The sequence below is a fragment of the Thunnus maccoyii genome, chromosome 18 (genome assembly GCF_910596095.1).
Source record: "Thunnus maccoyii chromosome 18, fThuMac1.1, whole genome shotgun sequence".
Classification (NCBI taxonomy): Eukaryota; Metazoa; Chordata; class Actinopteri; order Scombriformes; family Scombridae; genus Thunnus; species Thunnus maccoyii.
In genome coordinates this window covers 17070307-17094408 of record NC_056550.1, presented here as the reverse complement: position 1 = coordinate 17094408, position 24102 = coordinate 17070307, and the positions used below count along the sequence as shown (strand labels likewise).

The 24102-nt window shown below is 40.6% G+C and overlaps 1 protein-coding gene across 5 annotated transcripts in view; it reads left to right on the top strand.

Annotated features, from left to right (window-relative positions):
* baiap2a (BAR/IMD domain containing adaptor protein 2a) overlaps positions 1 to 24102 on the top strand; it is a 51934-nt gene that overhangs the window by 6275 nt on the left and 21557 nt on the right. For all 5 annotated transcript variants that reach the window (XM_042393574.1, XM_042393577.1, XM_042393575.1 and 2 more), the window contains exons 2-4: positions 6941 to 7016; positions 10215 to 10301; positions 23570 to 23631. In XM_042393574.1, the coding sequence (XP_042249508.1) occupies positions 6941 to 7016; positions 10215 to 10301; positions 23570 to 23631 (225 nt within the window). The remainder of the gene's footprint in view (positions 1 to 6940; positions 7017 to 10214; positions 10302 to 23569; positions 23632 to 24102) is intronic.

Genomic DNA, 24102 nt, shown 5'->3' with positions numbered 1-24102 from the left:
CCCCCTAGAGTCCAAGGTTGTAGCAAGGTGCATAATGTGTTTGCATGGCAAAGAAAGGCAAGAGCATGAGGAGTGTAAAAGGACAATTGTTAGTAAGAATCTGAATCTGTGGTGACAGTTGTTGTGTCATACGAGTCATGATGGACTCAGAGCCATGACTGGATAAGCAGTATCACAAAATCACTTGATGCAAAACTCTTTATTGCGTTATATAATGTGTTTCTTAAACTGACTGTGGAGCGCTGATTTTCTCGTCTTGCGTCTCTTAAAGATTTTGCAAGGTCATGAGTTTTAATATGACTTCTGCGGCCACAGCCCATAATTGGATCCCTGCTACTAATATGTTAGCTGTAATAACTAGTGCTTCGTGTTGCTTAATAAAGCTGGACAGAGAGATCACCAGAGGTCAACTTTTCTTTGACATTCCAGAGAAAAAAAAATCCCTATTAAGTTATTTATTCAGGTCAAAGGAGACTAAACCTTTCCCCCCGATCCCAACAGAAAACTGGGATAATTCCATCGGGCGATGCATGTTATGTTTACAATGACACCGCTAAACCCGAAACTCACACTCATTCTTATTTTATTCACGCTGTGTTTGCATGATATAAGCAACAACATTATCTGAGCAAGTGCTGAAACCATGTGTATTTGCTGCATCAACAAACAAAATATTGCCAGCTCTTTCTGAAGTTATAAGAAGACGGTCTTTGGTCTTTTTGCAGTATGCATCCTGTTTATGTTTAACATGATTGATGCACAATGATATACTCTGTATTCCCCGTGACAAAAAGAACATGTGAGCTGTACAGAGTCTTCTCTCTGCTCACGATCTTGAAAGGTTTGCTGTCTTCAATACAACTTGGAAAGGACACAAATATTCACGTGGTATTTTCGGATTTGATGTTCGCCTTGGCTCCCTCTGAAAGCACATGCTGTGCCTACTGCAGTATTAGTAAGACTTTAGGTATGCAAGAAGGACAAACTTCTTCATGGCATCCATCCAAAGTGTATACATGGACTGAAATAAGCATTTGACTTTCTGTATGAGATTCTGTATGGATGTTTAGCTGTATTACAGAATAATTTGGCTGTGTTCCCTTCACTTGTTCACGAGCTCTGCAGTAATTCTTCAGACTCCTTGTACTCCACATCCCCAGCTATAGTGTGGTCCCCTTGATAATGGATGAAAACACCACTATATTGCAAGAATTTCCTGTTAATATATTACTCTGGGGTTGCCTGATTTAACATGAAGTTTGCTACCATCTCTTGTGAGGATATGCCAGAAGCCACAACATTGACTTTTGTCTATTTTCGAGCTTGAGCTTTAAATTAAATTGGCATTCTTCTGGTGAAATGTAATGAAATTTCCATGGAATGCAACCTCTCGCAAATGGCTGTCGTCTTTCCAATAATGCATACATGTCTGACATTTTCAGTGATGACAGCAAGAGGAATAGTTTAAAACATATAAACAATTTATGATGAGCAATGAAAAGACTTGGTGCTAAATTGGCTCACTTGTGAATAAATACCATGAATAAATACCATGTAAGTTTGAGTTCGACTGGCCCTTGACAAAATTCCAGGGCATACATCTCACACATCTGGAATTTTCACATTTTGCCCACGCACTTTTTCAATACAATTAAAAGTTGGACAAAGACTCTTACAAAGTCACTTTTATACTATCATGTACATGCAGTGATACATTTAAAATTAAAATACAAGATTTAATAAAAAAACTTTTACAATCAGTTATTGATTTAGGAAGCATACATTCACATGCATTGATCATTATCATTCAATGAGAAATCCCAACTGCCACTACCATGTACTGTATATAGCATTCTTTACGTAGTATTGTTCATGAATGTACAATTGATGATTGTGATATTTACGACGTGCTCCTGAAGGCAGCAAAAATTTAATTTTGTCAGGTTGATTGGGTCAATCTGTCTCCTATCTCAAAGTGATGCAGCAATTTCTTAAGAGGCCGTTTAGACTGAAGGTGAATTTGATCCATTTCTATGCTGTTGCAGATGTCAGATTTGTATGTTAAAGCAATTTTAACCCTAATATGCATTGGTTTCTGTGGTAATGAAGAAGATGTGAACACATAAATAATTTGCATTTAAGTTCTTTTTTTTTTGCCAATATATTTTTTTTTTCTAAACTGACCTACTCAGTGTGGTAGCAGTGGATTTGCAATAATATGCATTTGCTGCCCTGAGGCAGCACTAAGTGGCATTGATTTTCTACATTTAAATGTATTTAATTTCTTGTGCAAATGTTTGCATATTGCAAAGTTAATTTTAAAACCGTTAACTGGATAAATAATGAAACAAGTTTATTTAGCCTGTACCCTCGCTTGCTGTGTTTCTTTTCAGTAGACATTTTCACCAGTATTAGGGTGTTATTCTTTAGCATCACATAATAATATCAGAACATAACAGAGCAACATTTACAGATCCTTCTTAAATTACACAGTTGATTGAGACTGTTAGACCACACGATGTACTGTTGTTGTGTTCAATCCATCTGTACAATCACTTTGATAATTCAGGGTTTCCCCAAAGTAACTTTTTATGCTGAACTAGTTACTAGCCACCCAGATCCTTATGCATCTCACCTCATGATCAATTTATTAAGTAAATGACAGCCTAAACAACAGACACACTCTCTTTCCCCATGACACAATATTGTGTTTCTTAAAAGTGACTCGGTTTAGTTGGCCCACTTCCACTGTAAGGGCCACAAAGAGGTCTGGGCTGGCCTTTCACGCATGCACATATTGGTCCAGTGTTCCCATCAATCAGTTGACTCAACCAGACAGACGATTACACTGCAACCTTACTATTTTCTCTTGGCACAGTAATTAGTTTATGTTAAAGGTCTCAGTTGTTCTCCAGCTGATTGAGACCCATCATAAACTCACACTGCTCCTCGTTAAGAGAGAAAAGACTGACTATACGGTTGTCATATGTCCATCCACACATTATCCACTCTCTCTACATTCCTCCCTGATTACATCATTGGGCTGGGCTGCCTCTGTTGCCTGTCACTGCATGACATGTCTTATAGTCCTCACAAATACAGTAATTGGTGGCTTCAGTGCTCATCTGATCCTGGCCGTTTTCAAGCCTGGCACTGGTTGCTGTGTAGAAGAAGGAATGAGGAAGAATGAGCGAGGGGAGGGCGAGAAGGAACATAGGATGGCATCCTGGTTTCTGATTGCACGTGATTTCCCCCACCAATTTTTATCAGCTGGTGTTACTTTGAAATTACCCCCTTTGCATGTCATTACTGTGTTTGTGTGTGTGTGTGTGTGTGTGTGTGTGTGTGTGTGTGTGTGTGTGTGAGAGAGAGAGACACACACATCCAGAACAGAATGAGCAGGGAGATGGATGAATATCCCATAGTTTGAATCTGCAATCTATTTCTAATACACTGACCTTGTTTCAATTGCTACTTCCACGCTGTGGAATAATTTATTTGGTTAGAGCTCTGGGAGAAATCATTTTAATCCTCTTAATAATGTTTTCCCTTATCTGCAGCCTTTATGCTCGTGCTCCTGAGTTCTGCATATTCTTCCTTTGTCAGCTCTCGGTGCAAATGGGTGTCAGACAGATTTAATTCATTTTGTAAGAGACATTTCTCTGCCCTCCTTTAATTGTCTGCTTTAATTTTTGCCCCGAGTGCTGATAATGAATTCATTCAGTCCTTGTGGAAGGCATTCACAAAATGGACAGGGGCTCCGTCTTGGGGAAGGAACAGATTACACTTCAGCCGTGACATATTTCTTATTTTATTATTTCTTTAATTGAAAGATGATACAGATGAGTTTTTGAATGGGAAAGGATATGCATATATCATTATATACCATTGTTCAGAATATTTCACCCTTGCAGTTTTCTACTCTATTTCCGTCTCTCTCTCTCTCTCTCCGTGTGTGTGTGTGTGTCTCTCTCTCTCTTCAAGTCACACAACTTAAAGTACCTCCTGGCCCCATTTCCCAATTAGCTGCCACAATTAGGGTAACAATGTAGTACAAGAGAACTGGGATGACAAATTTAGCAACAATGGGAAGAGATGACGAAAGAAACTACCTTACTAGTTTTTTTTTTTCGCTCTCTCTCCACTTCCCCTTGGCTGCATATCATTTAAAATGCACTGTAATTGATGTCCCTTATATAACAGTTATATCAGTAGCTAATCATCTTATTCTCTATGTAGAGTTGTTCCATAACTGTGCATATTTTCTGTATGTTTATTTATTCAGTGGCAGTGGGTCAGTGTATGTGTGTGTGTGTGTGTGTGTTCGTGTTCGTTGCAGCATGTGTAAGAAAGGCGGCCAGGTCTGTGTCAGTTACCTTTGGCCTCTTCAGTGGGAGAGTGTGCCGTAATGATGCTGCACCAGGCTTTGCTTTGTTATGTAATCCTCCCACCAGTTTTAAACACCACCACTCTTTATTATAAAGCCTTGTATTAATGTAGGTGTGTGCATGAGTGCACGCACGTGTGTGTGTGTGTGTGTGTGTGTGAGATCTGCACACATTCATGTGACCCCGTCCTCATCAATGAGATGCACTTTACATCAGAATCTGCCAGAGCGAAGAAACATTTAGGAATAAACATTTCCTTAGCGAGGTCCTGAGGGATGTGTTAGTCTTTCATCTTCCCAGAGGCAGAGAGAGCGGGAATACCTTTTTATACGAGCGCAGTGTGTAATGTAAGAAGGGATTCTCCCCCCAATTACGCTCCTATTCTTCTAGTATATTAGACTAACACAGCCAGATGGAAAATAAAGGGAACTCATTTAAACATGAGTTGCTGGTAGAGTAGTTTGCACTGCTCATTCTGACATGTCTTCATGGTAGCTTTTCAATAAGTTAATGTAAAACAATGCCCTCTGTAAAAAGCAATCAGCTATAGTAGTCTGTAGTATAGTTTTTGTTCTTCAGGAACAACTATTGTCTTTTATCCTTTTTTTTCAAAATAAATTTCTCTCCAGAATCTTGCTGTGTTCCTGTAAGCTGCTGAGCCAGTGCATAGTGGACTTGCTGTGAGTCCATTTTGCTTGAGGGCTAGACCCAGTTAACAGTAGAAGAGGAGGATGGGACCTCTGTGTTAATCCAGCCAATAGCCATGGGAACCTGAATAACACCTGACCTACCTTTTTGCTTACTGCTGTTACTCACTTCCATTTTCTGCCACAAAGACCACATTTTAAGGTGATAAATATTTTATACACAATCCGGAGATTTTTTATGCTTCCGACATGCGGCTGACTATGTTTCAAACAACTACTTTAATATGTAATTTAAAATTGAATATGTGATAACAAAGCTTTATCGTCAGCACAAATGAACCAGTCATAAAAATCATATACAAAAGGACAAGCTTTATATTTTATGGTTTGTAATTGAAGGCAACTCATAACAGCTTTTTTTCATATTACATCATATCATCGTTCCTATTTTTGTAATCCAGTCAAGTTTTGCTGTACCGGCTTTAGATACAAGCATAGTCATGAAGAGGCATAGTAAAATAGTTACTGTTGGTGTTGAAAGTATTGGGTGTTTATGTCTGACTCATTGGTATTTCTGCTGTAGGTGGGTTGAGCTGCACTCAAGCCACTTGAACTCCCAACTCTTGACGGGATACACACCACAGCAAGCACACACACATATTGAATACCATCATATCCAAATCTCGGCTCTCATTAAAAACAAAAGATAGACAGCAAGATAAAAGAAAAAGCAAAAAATGCTGAGGTCTGACTGAAGATGAGAGACATATGATTTTCAGGATGAGCTGCTGGGGGGTTGTTTCAGTTTGACATTAGTGGCATCTTGCCATATTATTCTGCCACAGTGTGGATTCAGGCTCGAAAGAGTAGATTATTAAGTGTTCTCCTGCAGTATTGATGGCTTGTGTGGGGACTGCTGCTGCAGCAGTGTTGTGGTTGTCTCTCTGTCCCCTGGCTGTTCCTGACTCGCTGACTGGGGACCGGCTAATTGGAGGAAGCCCTGGAGGAGCGCAGGAGGAGGAAGGAGAGGAGAGGTGTAAGGGAAGTAGAGGAAACGATGATGGTGGGAGATGTCAGACATTGTGCATTCTCTGCATTTAAACTGACTCTGCCCGCAGTGTAGTATCGTACTGTATCTCTACAGTAATGCAGCATATTGCTGCTGTCATGACAAAAAAAATCTTGGTTTCTCAATATAATGCAATATTTTATTTTTCATGTTGAAAGATATATTTCTCTCATTATCTAGCATACCAACTTATCTTGCTATAACGAGGAGCTTTTCTTATTATAACAAGATAAGTGGGTATGTCGTTATAACAAGAAACTTTCTTATAGTGTCCAGTCATGGTAGAAACAATACACTGCCATACCATAGCATTGATGGTGATCAATCATAGCCAGCAGCTCTATATATTATTCTCATCTGTAGAGTTTTCATTGCTCTGTTCTTGAGCAGCCATAATGAGCCTCAGCGTCCATCATCTAATGCTCTAGGGTAACTATATGCATCCCCGTCAATGCAAATTTCACAGTCACTCTGTTTTTAGTCCACGAGTACTTCTCCCACTCCTCCGCCACCATAATCAACCCTAGCCTCTCCTGCCTCCTCTCACCTGGACTATTTCTCACTACAAGAGGGCAGGGTGTGGGTGGAGGAACCCATTCCTGCCCTCATTTACATTCAAGACAACCACTGAGCGTCCAAAGATCTGTCAATAGATGTTCACTTTGTACAAGGCCGATTTTGTTCAGCTGAGGGAGGTATGTAAGAAAGGGAAAGGAAGAGGCAGAGAGAAGTGTAAGGGAAAATGAAAAGAGCAAAGTGTAAGTCCTGCTTCTCTGCCCTTGACCCCTCTCTGTTGATAAGTAAACCTTCCATCTATCTCTTGTTTTCTGTTTCAGACCATCATGGAGCAGTTCAACCCCTGCTTACGGAACTTTGTTGCCATGGGGAAGAACTATGAAAAAGCCCTCGCCAGTAAGTCCTTTTATTTTTCTCATTTATTTTCTCCTTGCTCCCTGTTTCACTGCAGGTTCAGGCACACAGCCAAGCCAGCACTGTCTTCTCTTCACTCTCTCTCTCACACTCTTCTATTCTTTCTCTCCCTCTGTATATATAGCTATCTAGCGATCTTTTCCTTTTTGTCTTACTAAAAAAGGACAATATTTATCCTCCTGCCAAATGGGCAGGCCTTATCATCTAGTGCAAAGCCCTCTGGCACAGCTTTTATACTGAAGTGGAGGTGTATTCAAAGAAAAACAAAAAGGTCTCTAATCTGATGCAGAAGTGAGGATAGCTCACTGTGAGCAGCTAGATTAACAAAGTGTATGTATAATGTATGTTTTCCTAAACCCGCACACCATTTTTCATTTGCCCTCTGACTTGGTAACAACATCCCCAAACTTTTGCCCAAAAACATCCTCAAACTTAACCCAAGGCCGAGCCCCCACAGTCCCAACAAATCCAGCAATTAGTGGGGCTTCTCCCTTTGCTTGTGCCTCTTTCCCCCTGACACACGCAATAACTAATCCTGGCCTTGGTGAAGGTAGGAGACAGACTGGTAGGGACTCAGTGAGCCATTAAAGACCCACTTTGCAGGATTGGCTAGACCCAAGGGACTAAGAGGCTCTGATTTGCGGGGGCAGGGGATGGGAGGACACACTTCACCCATATGTTGCAATCACTGAAATTATTCAACACCAGAAATGCCAAAAGGGCTTCATGGGTAGGCTTGCTAGATCTGGATATGGGTGCATTCCAGGTTTTCAAACACAGCAGTGAGTTGCTAAATATCACAGTGTTTGGTAAGTGTAAAAGCAACAGATGCATACAACTGAGTGACTCTAACTGCCTATCAAACACAGCCTGGAACTTGTTATACAAGTCCCCTGACAGCACGATGAGGGTGACACAGGTAGAGGAAATGATTGTTGTCCTGATTGAGAGATATGTGGTTTTGTCCTCCTCTTCTCTATAGCGAAGGATGATGGATCAGTGGCTCTGAGATGAGCCCCTCCCCTCCGGATTGTCTGTCTGCCTTACAATCCGAGATCTCGTAATCCTCTCCGTCTGTCTCTGTGAGCCCCTCACCACACATTTCATTAGACAGAAGTAAAGTATCCATATAGATCCAGCTTATCTACTCTGCCACCCAATTGCACAAACATACACTCTCCCATGCAGGAGCAGCTTCGACAAGAAGAAAGTGTTTGCAGAATGGAGATCCCTTTTGAAAATCTGCTGTAGCTCCCGCCGTCCTACTCGCACAACCCCTTTAACACACATGTGCAGACACACACACACATTCATACACACTTTGCACATCAAGGCACGCAGGAGGCATGTTTGGCATAATGAAGAGAAATCAGCCGTGATGCACTGGAGGCTCTGTGCTCAGTTCTCAGGTGTTCCTCCAGCAAGGGAAGACGGAGGAAATGCGTAGCCTTTTCTGCCGTTGACTCAGCTGTAATTGGGATTAGCATTAACATATGTCCGTCAGTCTTGGAGCAGACCTCCGAGGTCTCTAGCCTGAGAGACTTCCTATATCTCAGGGCTACATCTGTCTGCTAGAATTAGCCTGCCCCTGCCAGGCTATTGTTGTTAATGTGTCTCTCACCTGGCAGCTGTCTGCAGGCACAGGGCCCATCTGTCACCTGGACCGCTGTTGAATTCACTTCCAAAAGCGGTGGCCATTATTCACCGGAGATGGGCTGATTGACGGGATGTATGGCAGTCAGACAGAAATCACTGGAAGCTCACTCTGCCCTGTGTGACCTTTGTTGGCCAGCACAGCAGCAGCTAGAATAATAGGGGCTGAGGTGGATATTGATCCGGACAACCACGAGTACTCTTGATCTTTATTTAGTCAGTGAGAGACAAGAAGAGATATGGCTGCTGATTATGATTAACCGTACCGATTGTTTTGTGTATGCTGAAGATCTAGAGCAAAGGTTTTTTGTATGTACATGAGCACTGTAGGTGTGCGTGCACAAATCTGCAAATATCTGTACATGTGTTTTTTCGTGACCCTCGGACTCTACTGTACATCAGTGAATAAACAGATTACTATGCACAGTCAGTAAACCCCATTACATTCTAAAGGAAATTAGAAATGTGATATACATTTGACTGATAATAGGGGGAAAGTCTTATTTTGATTGCCCTCTCCAATGAAAAGTCTTGGTGCAGTGTCATCCATAAGTTGTGGACATTCATTGTTGCTGAATGACACCCCAGCAGGTTTAGTCCTTGTCTATATAGGTGTACCTAAATCTCTCTGCTTATAAACAATTCTCCCCAAGTCACTATGTCACCCTGATGTCCAGTGTTCAGACATATCGACAAAAAAAAGATGAAATGGAATGGAAGAAGGAAAAGGCCAATGGTGGTTAACCGCATGTGGTTAACAGCTTGACATTGTTATTTCCTTGGTGGGACAACAATGTTTTCTCAGAGCTATTGGCTGGCAAATATTGAATTTTAGTGGCCCATTTGTACACAGATCAAAAAGAGCCAGCACATCCATACTACCACTCGGTTACTCTGTTCCAGACAGACGTAAACACCAAAATTTACTCAGGAATGACTGCAAGGAATGACTTTTTGAGTCACTGCAATGTGTGGTACGTAATATAAGTGTCAAAACATGAAGTATAATCCTGGCTTCATAGAATGTTAAGTGTATGGAAAACATACTTGCCAAAAAAGTCATCTCAATGACTTAACACTCACATACACATTTGAGGTATAATAAACAGAATTTCTTTCCCATTATAACTCCAATCTAGAAACAAAACCTAACAAAACATTTTTTAGTGCCTGTGCAGCTTGGCCAGCATGCACAGATAATCTATCAGGCGATAATTTCCTCTTTGCAATCATGCATGGAGAATGCCAACAAGATGATGTTGAGTAATCGCGTAGCAACTTCAGTATTGCCTTATTTTCTGAAGGTGAGAAGCTATGATTCATCACTTCAAAAACATCTGAGGGAAAGCAGAGGTAGACAGGAAGGAGAAGACTGCAAATCTTCCAGCGTCACTGGCCAGAATGCTGTCGACTTAGTTTACACAAAACTAAGCCGTGTAGTGCTTTGTTTTTTTACACTGCACTGTAACCTTTTAATTTAATAACAATCCTGCTTTCCTTTTTGTTCTTGCTTCTCTTTGTCTCTAGATGTGACATTTGCTGCCAAAGGCTACTTTGATGCTCTGGTCAGAATGGGTGAACTGGCCAGTGAGAGTCAAGGATCCAAAGATTTGGGTAAGTGACATATCTGATGACCTCTGTGTTTTTGGTACTTTCTCTCTTTTTCTTTCTTGGTGTTTGTCTTGGTCACACTGAGCTTGAACAGCAGCATCAGTACTTAATACACTTAATACGCACAAAACATACGTTTCCTGTTAAAAATGTTGCACAAGAGGCTAAGTAGCACTCAGAGAGAAACGTGTGGGTTGATACAGGAGGTGTTTTTTTTCATGCCTTCATGCCAGCGACAGCCGCGGCCAGAGGCATTATGTTTTTGGGTTGTCTGTCTGTCCGTCCCATTCTTGTGAATACAATATCTCAGGAACGCCTTGAAGGAATTTCTTCAAATTTGGTACAAAGGTCCACTCCGACTCAAGGATGAACTGATTAGATTTTGGTGGTCAGAGGTCAAAGGTCAAGGCCACTGTGACCTCACGTCTGTCCCATTCTTGTGAATGCTCGGTGGGAGTTTCATTACATCTGGCACAAACATCCACTTGGGCTCAAGGATGAACTGATTAGAATTTGGTGGTCAAAGGTCAAGTTCACTGTGACCTCACAAAACACGTTTTTGGCCATAACTCAAGAATTCACACACTAATTATCACAAAGTTTCACATAGATGTCTAATAGGATAATAGGATAAAGTGATGACATTTTATATCCAAAAGGTCAAAGGTCAACTTCACTGTGACATCATAATGTTCTGCTGGCTATTATTCAGTGCCATAACTCAGGAACAGAAGGGGAGATTGTGACCATATTTCACATTTAGAATTTGTAGCCTCTTTGCATTTTGCTTTCCCAAGGTACTTGTATGAGTCCCCCCTCTTCACTTCCTCTCACTGGATGACAACCAGAACAGGGGGCCTCCTGTTCCTCTGCTAGTCCACCACAAGTTCATTGGTTTTGCTGATACTGAGCTTCAGGTGATTATTGTTGAATCATGTGAAGAAGCTCTCTATCAGTCTCTGTACTCTTCTGTAAATATAGTCTCTACAGTAAGTGAAGACAGCATGTTTCTCACTGGAAATTATTCACTGGAATCATACTCAGTCAAACTCAATACAGTGATAAATTCCATTTTGCCAAAAATACACTTAGTACCTTTTTATTAAATTCCTTCAAAATCTTCACTACAAATATTATATAAGTCTGGACAGACATGGATGTAAACTGCAACTTGACTGGTTGGCAGAGGCATGCAACTGCGAGGCAGTATTTCTAGTTCTTATTTGAACCTTTGCAGAATCATTGAAATCCAAAAGAAGGTTGTTGTTGGTATAGCCCAACTGATATATGGGTCGGCCGATATTGGCCTATCACAGTTATATCGGTATTGGCGTATATGTTGTCTGATATGCGCCGATATATTTTTTTACTTTTTAAAGTTATATAGGCAGCATTTTATGTATATTTGATCCTTTTCTCAATTCAAGTTTAATATATATATTGATATCAGATTTTTTATTACTCCCTTATATTGGTATTAGCATCTGCCCCAAAAATCCAGTATCGGTCGGGCTCTACTTGTTAGATTGTGTCCTGGAGGAAATAACTTTTTTTTTTCTTTTCAATTCATGGGCCTACTGTTATCAGAAAAAAATGTTGTAAGAAATAGAAAAAGGTAACAGTGTGGAGTGCAGTAGCTAGTAGAGGTGGGAGCTGAACGTCATTTATTTATAACAGTATAGAGGACGGCAACATGTTTTGATCTGAGCTGAAGATTAGATTTCTTGAAAAAAGCCTTTTTATATGACTTGTAGTGGTTTGCCAGTTTGATGTTTTTCCAGTGTGTTGCTGTTTGTATTGATTCTATATGGAAGAATGTATCAGGATGCCAGATGTCAAAAATGTTGCATTGCATATGATATGTGTATGCCATGTCAATTAGGTGTGTATTTGGTGTGTTCTTGTTACAAACACTGAGGTCAATTGTAGAGCCAACACCTGCTCCTCTCATAGTGAGTAGTTTCCTAGGTGATCGCTGTGTCTGAGTGTGTCTGTATTTGCTGTCACCAGCCCATGGGAAATCAGTTCCTGTTTGAAGAGATTCCCTTCGCGCTGATTGTGCTTTCGACTGCTTGATCTGCGTAGAAGTAGCTGTTGATTTGACGGGGCCTTTGTTGCAGTGAAGCTGAAATCCAGTTTGGGTTTCCTCCAGCCCAGCCAACAGGGATTGACATGAAAGTGCTCTCAGGATGTTTTATTCAGCAAGCGGCCCCCCTCTCTCTCTCTATCTCTGTATCTCTCTATCTTGCAGCCTCTGTGAGCTTTTCCATTGATTCCAGAGTTTACAGCTGTACCTCCATGTTGAACTGAGCCTCACTTACAGTAGTGGGCACTTCTAAGACAGACATCCTCAGTTGAACTTGTCATGAAAAGAGAGTAGCATGTACGTGATGTGACTGACAGCTGATTTTTAGCTCTTCTTGCACCATGCACCACTGTTCTGCTCTCACATTAAGTCATTCAATCTCACTTTAAAGAAACCTCATTGTAATACACTATTAAATGTGTGCTTTCATTTACGTGTGTGCCGGTAGATGAGTCGACTCTCCTTGCAGTTACACATGTACACAAGGGAACTTAAAAATGCCGGTTTTAGAAATTGTGCATAGCACAAGTCTATCAATTTACTCAACTCTTTTGTTACAAGTGTGTATGAAGGAACTGAAAACTGATTCCAAAGCATTGCCTGGAGAAAGATTTGCAAAGGGGACTGGATATTTGAAATGACTCATTCTCTTGGTCAAAAGACTCATCTTCTGTCTTTGTCTGTGTTTGCCTATTTTCATCAAGCTATTTCAAAGACTGAATCACTCTGCGCTGTTGTAGGATGAAAAAAGAAAGGTTGTGATGTAGTTTTAAGATATGATCCCTTGTTCTTCACTGATGGTATTCAGTACAATGCAACAGCTACACCCAACACTCCCCTGCATGCCACTGTGGGTCCCAAAGGAAGGATTGATGTTTTATTTTCCAGCCACCTGCACACAACATTTCGGAGTCCCCACCCTGAGGTTGATACTAGTGCCCTGACCTCTTGTCCAACCACGTGCATAACAATCCATAACCCGTTAGCTTTGAGAACAATAGCAAATGGATAGATAACACCTGAATATACTTTGTCTAATAATTTAATCCAAGACTGAGTTTATTTTTTTCTTATTAGTCTTGTCCCAGTCTTATTTATCTTAACATTTGTTACCATGCATTATATTTCGAACCAAAACAGTAACTTAATGTCTCACTGCTTCTAATGTGTTTATTGATAGATATTTTAAAAAATCACATCCCCACTTTGGTTGATATTAATTCTTGATGAGAGGTATATTTTAGGGCAGGTCTCTCAGGCTGTCAAACTCAGCCATGATGATCGCTGCTGGCTTGCTCGTCCCATTTTTAATTCCACAGAAGCCCCACCTCGCCGGATACATGAGTGTAAACACAAGCTTCAAAACATCGCTCTAGATCCCACAGTGACCTCGTACAGTAGATTTACATCCTTGAATTTCTTCGCACATAATCAGAGCAATCGCACAATCAGTTGGCGTGATGATGATGTTACTTGCTTTGAAGAGGGTTATTAGTATTGTTATGTCTTCATCTAAAAAATATATATATATATCAGCTTGTTTCTATGTCCTTTTTGTATGTGCGCATGCTCAAACTTGCATGTGCATGTATGAGTTTGAGTTCTTGTCGCACCTCTTTAAAGCCTGTTAATTCCATAGAGGCACAGTAAGAGACGGGCTGCAAATGGTCCCACCTACACACCTAAGAGTCGCAGCTGCTCTCCATCTCTTTCTTCCTCCTCCCTCCCTTTTTTTCCCTCCTGTCTTTCACACACACAGATAAACATTATGCTTAATGCAGGGAATGAAATTACCTTGTGAAATAATGCCCTCTGTTGCTGTTTTTAATTATCAACAAATCAGCATGCACTACCCTGGCTTAAGCCGTAATTCATTTTTGTCAGAACACAGTTTGTTCCCACAGGAATCTGCCCTTGTCTGTTTATGTGCATGCGTGTTTTCATGCCTATTATACTTACATGGTTGTTTGCATTTTCTGTGCATAAATCTCCTGTCATTTCTATGCGTTTATACAGTATCTCTCTCTCTCTCTCTCTCTGTCTCTCTCTCTCTCGCCAGCCCCACTACTCCCACACACTCCCTCCCACATATCCTCCTCTGGTTGGGCTAATCATCGCCTGTCACTTTACCACCCACACACACATGTATGCACACACGCTTACACACACACACACACGCACCTGCTCTCCCTCCCTCATCTCTCTCTCTGTCCCTTCAATTCCCTCTATGTCTGCCATCCTCCTCTTGTTTTATCCCTCTTCATGTAGAAGGAGTGAGCACTTATTACCTCAGTGGCATTTGTTGCTTCACAACCCTTCCAGAAAAATACAGGAAACACAGAGCGTGGCGCTGGAGATATTTACGACAATCCTAAACCGAGCAGCTCTGCTCCGTTGTGTTTATATTCAGAACTAAGAGGCTTGTTATTTATGGCCAGGCACACAGCCAAGTAGGCAATTTACAAGTTTTAACTCCTCCTGAAATTCCAACTATTTTGATTTGTCACCATTCCTGCAGCTTTTTATCTTTGTTGTTACTGTCAGATTTCTAGCCAATCACATATCTTTTCCAACAAATAAGCTACGAATTGGAGTTGTCAAAAATCTGAGCAATATTGTAGAGATGACTTTTGATTATCTTTTTTCCCCACTTGAGTGTAGTGCACTGATATTACGTAACAGTAAAGAGGTTATATGTATCTTTCTGTGGGTACAGGTGTCTGGTAAAGGCCTGCCGATATGGTCAGCCTGTTCTTGTAGTGTCCTCAGGTGAAGAAGAGTTCAGAGCTGCTCTGTGCTTGGCTGGGTGTGTTCCACTATGCCTGTCCTGCATGGCTAGTATTTCACTGCTGGAAGTAATAAAGAATACTGTGAAGCACAGACTACAAACAGGGAACTAATCTAATTCTAGAGCATGTATTGAGCGCGGACATAATGTATTTTATATGTTAAACTCCAGCTGGCTTTCCTTCATCCCATCCTCTGGTTAACAATGAAATAAACTCCCTCTTGGCCACTTGGCTGATTAGTCACTCTTCAAGAACCTGGACCGGAATGTGAAGTACTTACAGTTCAGCCTCCCCAGCCAGAGGAAATCAAATATCTTTCACCCCACTTATCAACTTCTGTCACCTTGCTAATTGACATGTTGTAATAACATTCATGTATGATTCAGCACAATGACATGTCTTTTGGGAAATTACATGCATTAGAGAGAAAAAAAAAAGAGGCCAAATTAAACTGTAGTCAACCAATGGATTTCATAGCTTTCTACTGGGGAGAAGGCCCATAGCCCTCCATAATTACCTGAAGGAAAAAAAAAAAAAAGGAAAATGAGGCTGCAAACTGACGTGGCAGAATTGTCTTTTTTAGGTTAATGGATCTGGGACATACGTGCTCTGCATTCTGCAAGTAAATGGATGCTATCTAAAAGGCTAAATGGCGTGTCTGCTGTTAAGAGCAGAGGTTAGCAGTGGCGGTTGAAGCGTTAACCGTGACATGCTATATTTGAATGAGTACACATACTGTATACATGCAGCTCTCTCTCTCTCTCTCTCTCTCTCTCTATTTTCTGTTTCCCTTCTCTGTCTCTCAGTCTTTAGTCTGGCCTACCTCTCTCCTCCTCCAGCACCTGTCCCTGTTTAAATGAGAGCAGAAGAGCTCTTTTCTTAGCTCTGTGCCACCATCCCAGGGGTCCCTGCCTTTTCCTGCTCTATTTCTGAGACACGCACTGCATGATGGGAAGCCAGTGGCCCCCACACTCTCCATCTTTCGCATTGCCCTTCATTTGTTCGTGCCAGTGAGATGCTGAAGGTTAGCTTAGATACAGCTGGGATGGACACGGACAAGACCGCACAGACTCATTTCTCTCTGTTTCCTTCAGATAAGAACACACACTTGCTCACCTGTGCGGACTTGTCAGCATAATTGATGTACTTACACTCTGCACCGGTTAGGGTGGTATACAACGACACAAAGCTACACAGTCAGTGCCATACTAATGTGCAAGTGTGATCAAACCAGTATGCCCACGTTTTGGGTGACTTGGTATTATGATGTATGCAAATCTGCATTTTGTTTGTGTGCGGGCTTTAGATATTGTCTGGGGGATGATTATGCAAGATAACCTGAAGTATTTGGAAGTCATCTCTGTAGTGGAAATGAGAAGAGTGAGAACTGATCATAGAAATGTCGTGATTTTATAATATCAGGCATCATATGCTCTGTCTTTTGTATACTTTGCTCATATGATCTGTGTGTGTGTGTATGTGTGGATCTAAACTCAACCCAAACTCAAGTGTAATAGTAAGTTGCAGCAGCAATGTTTTCTGCACTTTCAGCATCCCTTTGCCTACTTTCAAATTTATAATTATCAAAATATCAGTCTGCATACCTGCATGCCGGTATCAGAGTGCATGCATGCATATACTGCACCGTTTAAGGGGTATGCAATATTAATGACTTTATTGCTGAATTGTACAGTTCTGACATGAATTGTGATACTTAAAGACAGGCTCATTATATACAGTAACATAATGCAGTTATGCCTAAAGGCGTTTTTCAGTAGTAAATAATTATAAATGCATCAATTGAGAGAGAGAATAGTTTGAGTTCTCAGTCCTGGTAAATATTTTATATGATATGTGTCCTGATTTGTAAGGATTCTGCTTGATGGCAAAATACAGACTTAGAAAACGGTTTGAAAGGTCTTTCCTTAAGAGAGAGAGAAAGAGAGAGACAGATCGACCATGCACACTTTTGAAACTGAAGTAGCCATTCTACCATTTACCCACACTAGTGCATGTTCAAACAAGAATACTCTGTCTGTGTTTGGAGACCCTTACTGACCCTGGTTTTCGTAGGCTGGATCAAATAACACACACACACAGTCAAACAGCACAGTTGGGGTTTTCACTCATCCCCTCCTTGAATCTCCATACCTCAACAGGTAGCTGCATGACTATGCTGTTTTTGGTGCCTCCATTCAAGTTGAAAGAGCTCTGCTTCACAGCTTTGGGGAAAACGGCATTTAGGCTTAAAATGTTGTGTGAGTTCATGAGTCTCTTCTCTGTTACATTGAGGTATCACTTGTTATTACTGCATTCTCAGGGGATTTTTCCCTATAACTCCACTTTTTGCCTTCCTAGCTGTTGCTCTCCCCATCTGCCCCAGAACAAAATCCGTTTCACTTTCATGTAAAGCTTTCTTTACTTTGAACTTCATACTTTGATTCTTTGAAAAAACTTTTGTTTCAAACAGGGAAGAGACAAAAACACCTCAGATGTTTTTAAAGAATTCCATACTTAACCGCCCACAAACACTCATAATCCATGCGTCACAGTCATAGTAACTGTTCCTGTTGTTTTTCTTTTTACTTATCTTGCCATTATTTGACTTTCTTTATTATTCGCCCCCCTTTCTCCCTCCACATTTCTCCCAAGCTTGTCAAATCAATCACACTGCTTGTAATTCATCACTGATGCTGTCAGCGACAAGGGAAAGCAGATATGTTATCAAAAAGGGGTTTTGTGCAGTAATCAAAGTTTCTCTCAGGGGACATACGTTTTTTTTTTTTTTAATAAGGGTTTAAGTCATGTCACATGATTGCTTTTTGCAGACTTGCACAGGTTTCTGTTATTAACCTCTTGCTGTAGAAGGTTTTTTGTTTTTTTTTAATCAGGGTAGACAATGGGATAGATGAATGATGCGTTGATATTTCATGACTGTAAGGTCAGGTTTTATTGTCATTAAGTTATTTTCATGGGGTGTCACTACCCTTGCGCTGCCAGAGTAACTGTACATCTCATGACCTCAGCAACATGATGAAAATGATTAAGCTATGCCTAATAATAGCAGGAATTAATGGATTGGAGACCAGACACATTATAAAATGTTTGCATTTTGATAGCTTTAGCCAAATAGATAACCAAAGTCTCACCCTTCTTCCAGTTTGGTTTCTTTTGTCATGATTATAACTAAAGTTAAAAGCTGATACTTGGGCTTTCTGTCCTTATTCTAAAATATTTTAGTAGCTACTTCTGGACAGAAGTATTTTGTGTAACTTACTGTCAAGTTTTATCAAGTTTAAACACCTAATCATTCAAAAACTGCAATGCTAGTGAGGCTTTGAGAGCCATTGGCTAAGACCCAATTTTTAGCCACTGAAACACTCCTTTTATCTTAGAATATGGACAGAAAACTGCACTATCATGCTTTGTTTTGTTTTTTTCTTTTTTAAGAAAAAAATGATCATAAAAAATCTTCTGTCTGAAGATATGTGGTCAAGGCTAGTGGAACAGATGCTTAAAACGAGGCAAAGATGTTGTTTCTCTAATACCAGATGGTTTGAATTTGCTACATACAGTATTATCCAGTAGACAATGCGTGACAACCTGCTGTACCTGAGACCTTCTTAGACTAAATGTCAAGATTACTTGAAACTGCTCTTTGGCCCACTTCTGTTTTTATTTCTCCTGGTAAGTCTTCATTTTGGCCTAAATGCATGACACCATTGCTGGACAAACTTATATTAGGCTAGTAGGTTGAACAGCTGTGATGGCTGGGCTTCCAATTTTAGCAACATGTCATATATGCAGTCAATAGTTCTCTTCTTTGAGACATGAATGAGTAAAGTGGGAGAACAGTTCAAACTGGGTTTATCATCCATTTCACAAAGTGTGTGTGTGAGGGAGAGAGAGGATAAACTGTAAGGAAAAGCTGCCCTCAAATTTCAGATTAACTGTGTTTAAATGTTGTGTTTTTTTCACCGAGAATTATACTTGCACATGTGTACACAAACGCATCCACCTACACACTCACGCGGCCACCCAGACTCTCAGCTATTATCTATGTCTCGCACATTATCCCGCTGCCCCATTATTCTTGCCCACTTGTTTGTCTCCCTTGTGACTTAGCATGCCAGGTAGGCAGGCTTTAACATCACTTTTAGTCACACACACACACACACACACACACACACACACACACACACACACACACACACACACACACACACACACACACACACACACACACACTTATTGTACACAGATTACAGAGATGGGACTCACTCTGCTTTCCTCCCTAGGGAAGTGTAGAGGCTGATGTAATGATAGCTGATAGTAAGGGTGGAGATCTTTTGAGCAGCATTTTTTAACACAACACTTCTCAGCTGCTGCCCCTCATCTTGCAACTTCTCCCATAGCAACGACCCTAGCATTATCCTGCTTCCATGACAACCTGTAGTGAATCCGGCTTGACCTTCACCAGTGATTCAGTGTCTCTCCATCCACCTCCATTCTCTTCCTCCCTCCATCTCTGTCTCTCTTGTTCTCTCTGTTCAACATAGCAAACTTCCACTTTTTTTTAATTTTTTTTTTTTTTTGCTGCTCCATAGCCCACATTCTCTTATTCTCTCTTTTTGTCTCTCTTTCTCTACCTGTGTGGGTGTACCAATCTCTGCTGTTACACAAGCAGTCGATACAACTACACAGGATGATGTCATATTTCAGGGGACAGTCTGTTCATATGCACCTAAGTCCTGCGTCCGTGCTTCCTTTTCTGACTCAGTAAGCTTGCAGGCGTGTGGCTGCTTGTTGCTGAGCTGCAGGTGCAGATCAACCTGAGCTCACCTCCCCACAAAGGAACTATTGTTTTCTCTCAGCCAGGAACACAGGCGCGGTTGAAGCAAGCTGGGAAATATTGATACAATAATGACAAGCCTTTGGGGGTTTATTTACTGGTGTGTACTTATGTGTATCTGTGTGTGTAAGAGAGTGCGTGTTTCTGCTCTTGTTCATAAGCTTGTCACCGTGACTATAGACCTGTCTGTCACGTCGCTTTTAGCTGGTATGCGGATATCCTCGTCAGGCTGGAAGCTCTTACGCTAAGTCTCACAGGTTGTGTCATGCCTGGCAGATATTTCCTTTATGAAACAATAATGTTGCAAAACACATTTAAATTTTCCTCATTATGCCTTTTTATTGATTCTTGATTGAATTCTCTGCTGTTAAATGCCCCTGAAGGTTTCAGTCCAATTTTCCGTTACTGTTGTTGTGCGATATGGTATCGAAGTTGCCATGGTAACTATTTGCATTGCCAAAGTGTGATTTTTTTTTTTTTTTTTTTTTTTTTTTTTTCCCTCCCTGTGCTTTGGCATCGTACATTCTGCAGTAATGAAACTGCAGATGACAAGATGAGATCTCTCACAGATTGATTCATTCTTTACCTTTCTGGCTACTTGCAAACACCCTGTCCTACTGCCAGTTCACTTCACGTGTGTGTGTGTGTGTGTGTATGTGCGTGTGTGCGATATAGTGATGGCTGCTCATTTGTTAATTGATCCAGCTAGTTAAGGCCGCCAACAGAATGCCGGGGTTCTCTGAGCCTGAAGGGCTGTGATCAGGGATGAGTATCTGTAAGCTGCTTAGCAGGCCTGCTGGGAACTGACAGGATGCTTTGGCCTGCTTCTCTGCTCCTGTGAGACACAAGATCAGCAGACAGGTTGCACATGGGCAAAAGGCCTGGTTGTCATTGGCATACAGGGATGAGCTTATCAGGTTGTAAGGGCAGGGAGTGCACTGAATTTAGCTTGTGATTAAAAATAAAAAAGAAACACTATTTTGGATGTAGCCCTACACACAATGAACACGTCAACAAGATGGTTAAAATAGATTTTTACAAAGTAGTAAAAGTCAATATTTATATTAGTCTTAATAGTTAAGTCACTGCTTTATAATGTCCATGATTGTCCAAAGTTTTTGATATCATTGGCTCTTTAGGAATTTACACTAAAAAAAACAACTAATAATTATATTATTATTTATAATTTACTGTTTGACTTCACTACAAAAATGTCAAAGTACTCCATTGTTTAAATTACATATTGCTTTTCCCTCTTCCATACTCTCTAAAGCACCAACCAGCTTTACTGCTTTTATGTCCCTTTTTTTTTTTTTAACTTTTGAGAAGTTAAAGTCAACTCCATCACAGTCACTTCAGTGTTGTCTGTCTGTCAGCAATTTACATCATACGTGCTGTCTGTTGAGACGGGAAACCACTCCAACGCTCTTTAGTGAAGACTAAAAGTTTGGAACTGAAAGCACTTCAACAGTTAGTTCTGGTTTCACTCATGAAGTATTTGGAGATAGGTTGAGATGTTCTCTCTTACATTCCAGCTTTCAAAGGACGACACAGCAGGGGAGTGTGAAACGAGAAGAAACAAATATTAGTTAACCTGTATTGCCCCTTGGGGGAAATTCCTCTTAATAGCACCGTACATCACAGGGAAAATCAGCATCACACTTTCCACACATCATCACACAACAATGACAGACGGAAATACATGAAATACAACACAACAGCAACAAGCAAAACAACATTAAAACAAAACTGGTAGTTCCCTCAGTGAGTCACACTGTTTAGGGCTGCTAAGGCTGAGGGTACCTGGCTTTTGCCAAATCCCTTGTGCACCTCAGGGACCTGTACCTGTGCCCAGAGGGCAGTATAGTGAATTGAGTATGTGTGTAATGTCCTGTGCTGTTGTATCTGCAATGCTGGTGATGGCCTTACAATTGAGCTCTGAGAGGTTGGGTGTGGGGAGACCTATTATTTTGGCAGCAGTGTTGGTAATGCGTGTGAGTTTGACCTGGTTTGTGACAGAAACCATTTTGGAGAAACTGGTGGAGCAGTAGAGCAGAATGGATCGAACAATACTTTGGTACAACAGTAGGAGGAGATGGAGGGGGGGGGGGGCGACATCGCGTCCTTCAGGTTTATGGATGGCTGATAGTCCTTTGTATGCTGGTCGAAATTGAGTTCATTGTCCAGTGTGAGTCCGAGACATTTGAAGCTATCAATCATTTCAACTGTTTCGTTATTGATGAGGATGGGGAGCTGAATTGACAGGGTACCTATTACTATTTCTTTTTGTTTTCCTGACATTTAGATGAAGGTTGTTATGCTCACACCACTAGGTGAAGCGTGCAACAGTATGATGTGCTACGCCTCAGTATGTAGCTCCTGCTCAGCCACAAATGCTTGTTTTTCAAAAGGTCTGTAGGGAAACTGTAATAGATTATATTTGACCAAAGTTCAGTCCTATGTTTGAGAGTGGTCCACTTCTTCTAATTCATTCAGTTCTTCATTTACTAAAATGTAATAAACCTCATAATTAATGACACCAAAATATGACCTGTCACAATTCTGTTTAGCTTCGTATCAGTGGTCACTCACTGAACTTCTCTTCTTTACTTACTGAAGTTTTTGATGTTTGTTTTATACACCAGAGGTGACAAAACCATCAATACATAGTAATTCATATTTAATGGAAATGTGAATAATTGAATGTAATCAATAGCAATCATCTCATATGTTTTATACGGCTAAGACTAAAGGGCTTTGGACCTTTTGGTCAGGGAAATCTGTGTGTGTCTCATTTTTCTGTAGGTGTCACACTGTCTTTCCACCAGGTCTCGATGTATATGTGTCCTTCGCTCAATGTAGCTCTTTGTGTTCCTTTTCTTGACAATGCACTGCACATTCAGAAGAGGCAGCCTGTAGGTATATGAAAATAAAAAACTCTCACTACGGTAGCTGCATGACCTTCTTTATACCCTCCCTTTTGGTTATTTTTTTCTTTTTCTACTCCTTTTTTTTTTGTGTGGAGACTTTAACCTTTCTTTGAGGTGTTTTTTTTTTCTTTTTTTCTTCTTAGAAATCTCATTGCCTGACGTTTAGATTAATCAAAGAAAGAAAGGCAATATGTTTGATCTCCACGAGACATCAGTACTTACACGCTTGAAGAACCAGAATTTGATTTTAAGCATTTTGCCTCCTTCAGCTTGTTTTTTTGTTTTTCACTTCATTTCATTTTTCCTACTTACCATTTACTTGTTATTGTTTCATTTTCTCTGTGTTCTGTTATCTTGTACCAAAAACCAACTTCCATCATGTTCTTCACTGTCCTAGTTACAAGTCACTTGTCCTGTATGTTTGTGTGTCTTGTATTTCTGCATGAGCTCTGCACGCTGGGACTCTCTCTTTCTCTTTTATGCTTTCTGTGTTTCTTCTTTTCCTCTTCTAGTTTCCTACCTTTCTCCTCTCTTTTTCTCTGCTCTAGAGATGCTTGTGCCGCTGAGTGTTGTTCATGTGTTTTCTCCTCGTCTCCCTCTTTCTCTCTGTGCAGGGGATGTGCTGTTCCAGATGGCTGAGGTCCACAGACAGATTCAAGTGCAGCTAGAGGAGATGGTTGGTATTCTGAGCTCAAAGGGTTTTTAGCTCTGTTATTTGACACTACAGCACTCCCCATAAAACTCAGGCTATGTAAAAGGTCTGTATAAATGTAACGTTGAAAAAGCTTATTGTTGAGGTAAGCTATTTTAACAGTGTTACATTTTAGTTTGGCGATATGGCTTCCATAATGCTCCTGAACAGTTGTAACACAGTTTTGTAGAGCTGCAACAATTAGTCGATCAACAGAAAATTAAACCCCAACCATTCTGACAGTCCATTAATACAAAAATGTTCTTATTCCAGCTTCTTAAACATGAATATTTTTTGGTTTATTTAGTCCTCTATGATAGTAAACTGAATATCTTTGGGTTGTGGACTGTTGATTAAGATAAACCAAGACAACTGAGGTTGCATCTTGGACATTTATCACCATTTTCTTGCATTTTATAGACCAAACGACTAATTGATTAATCTACAAAATAATCT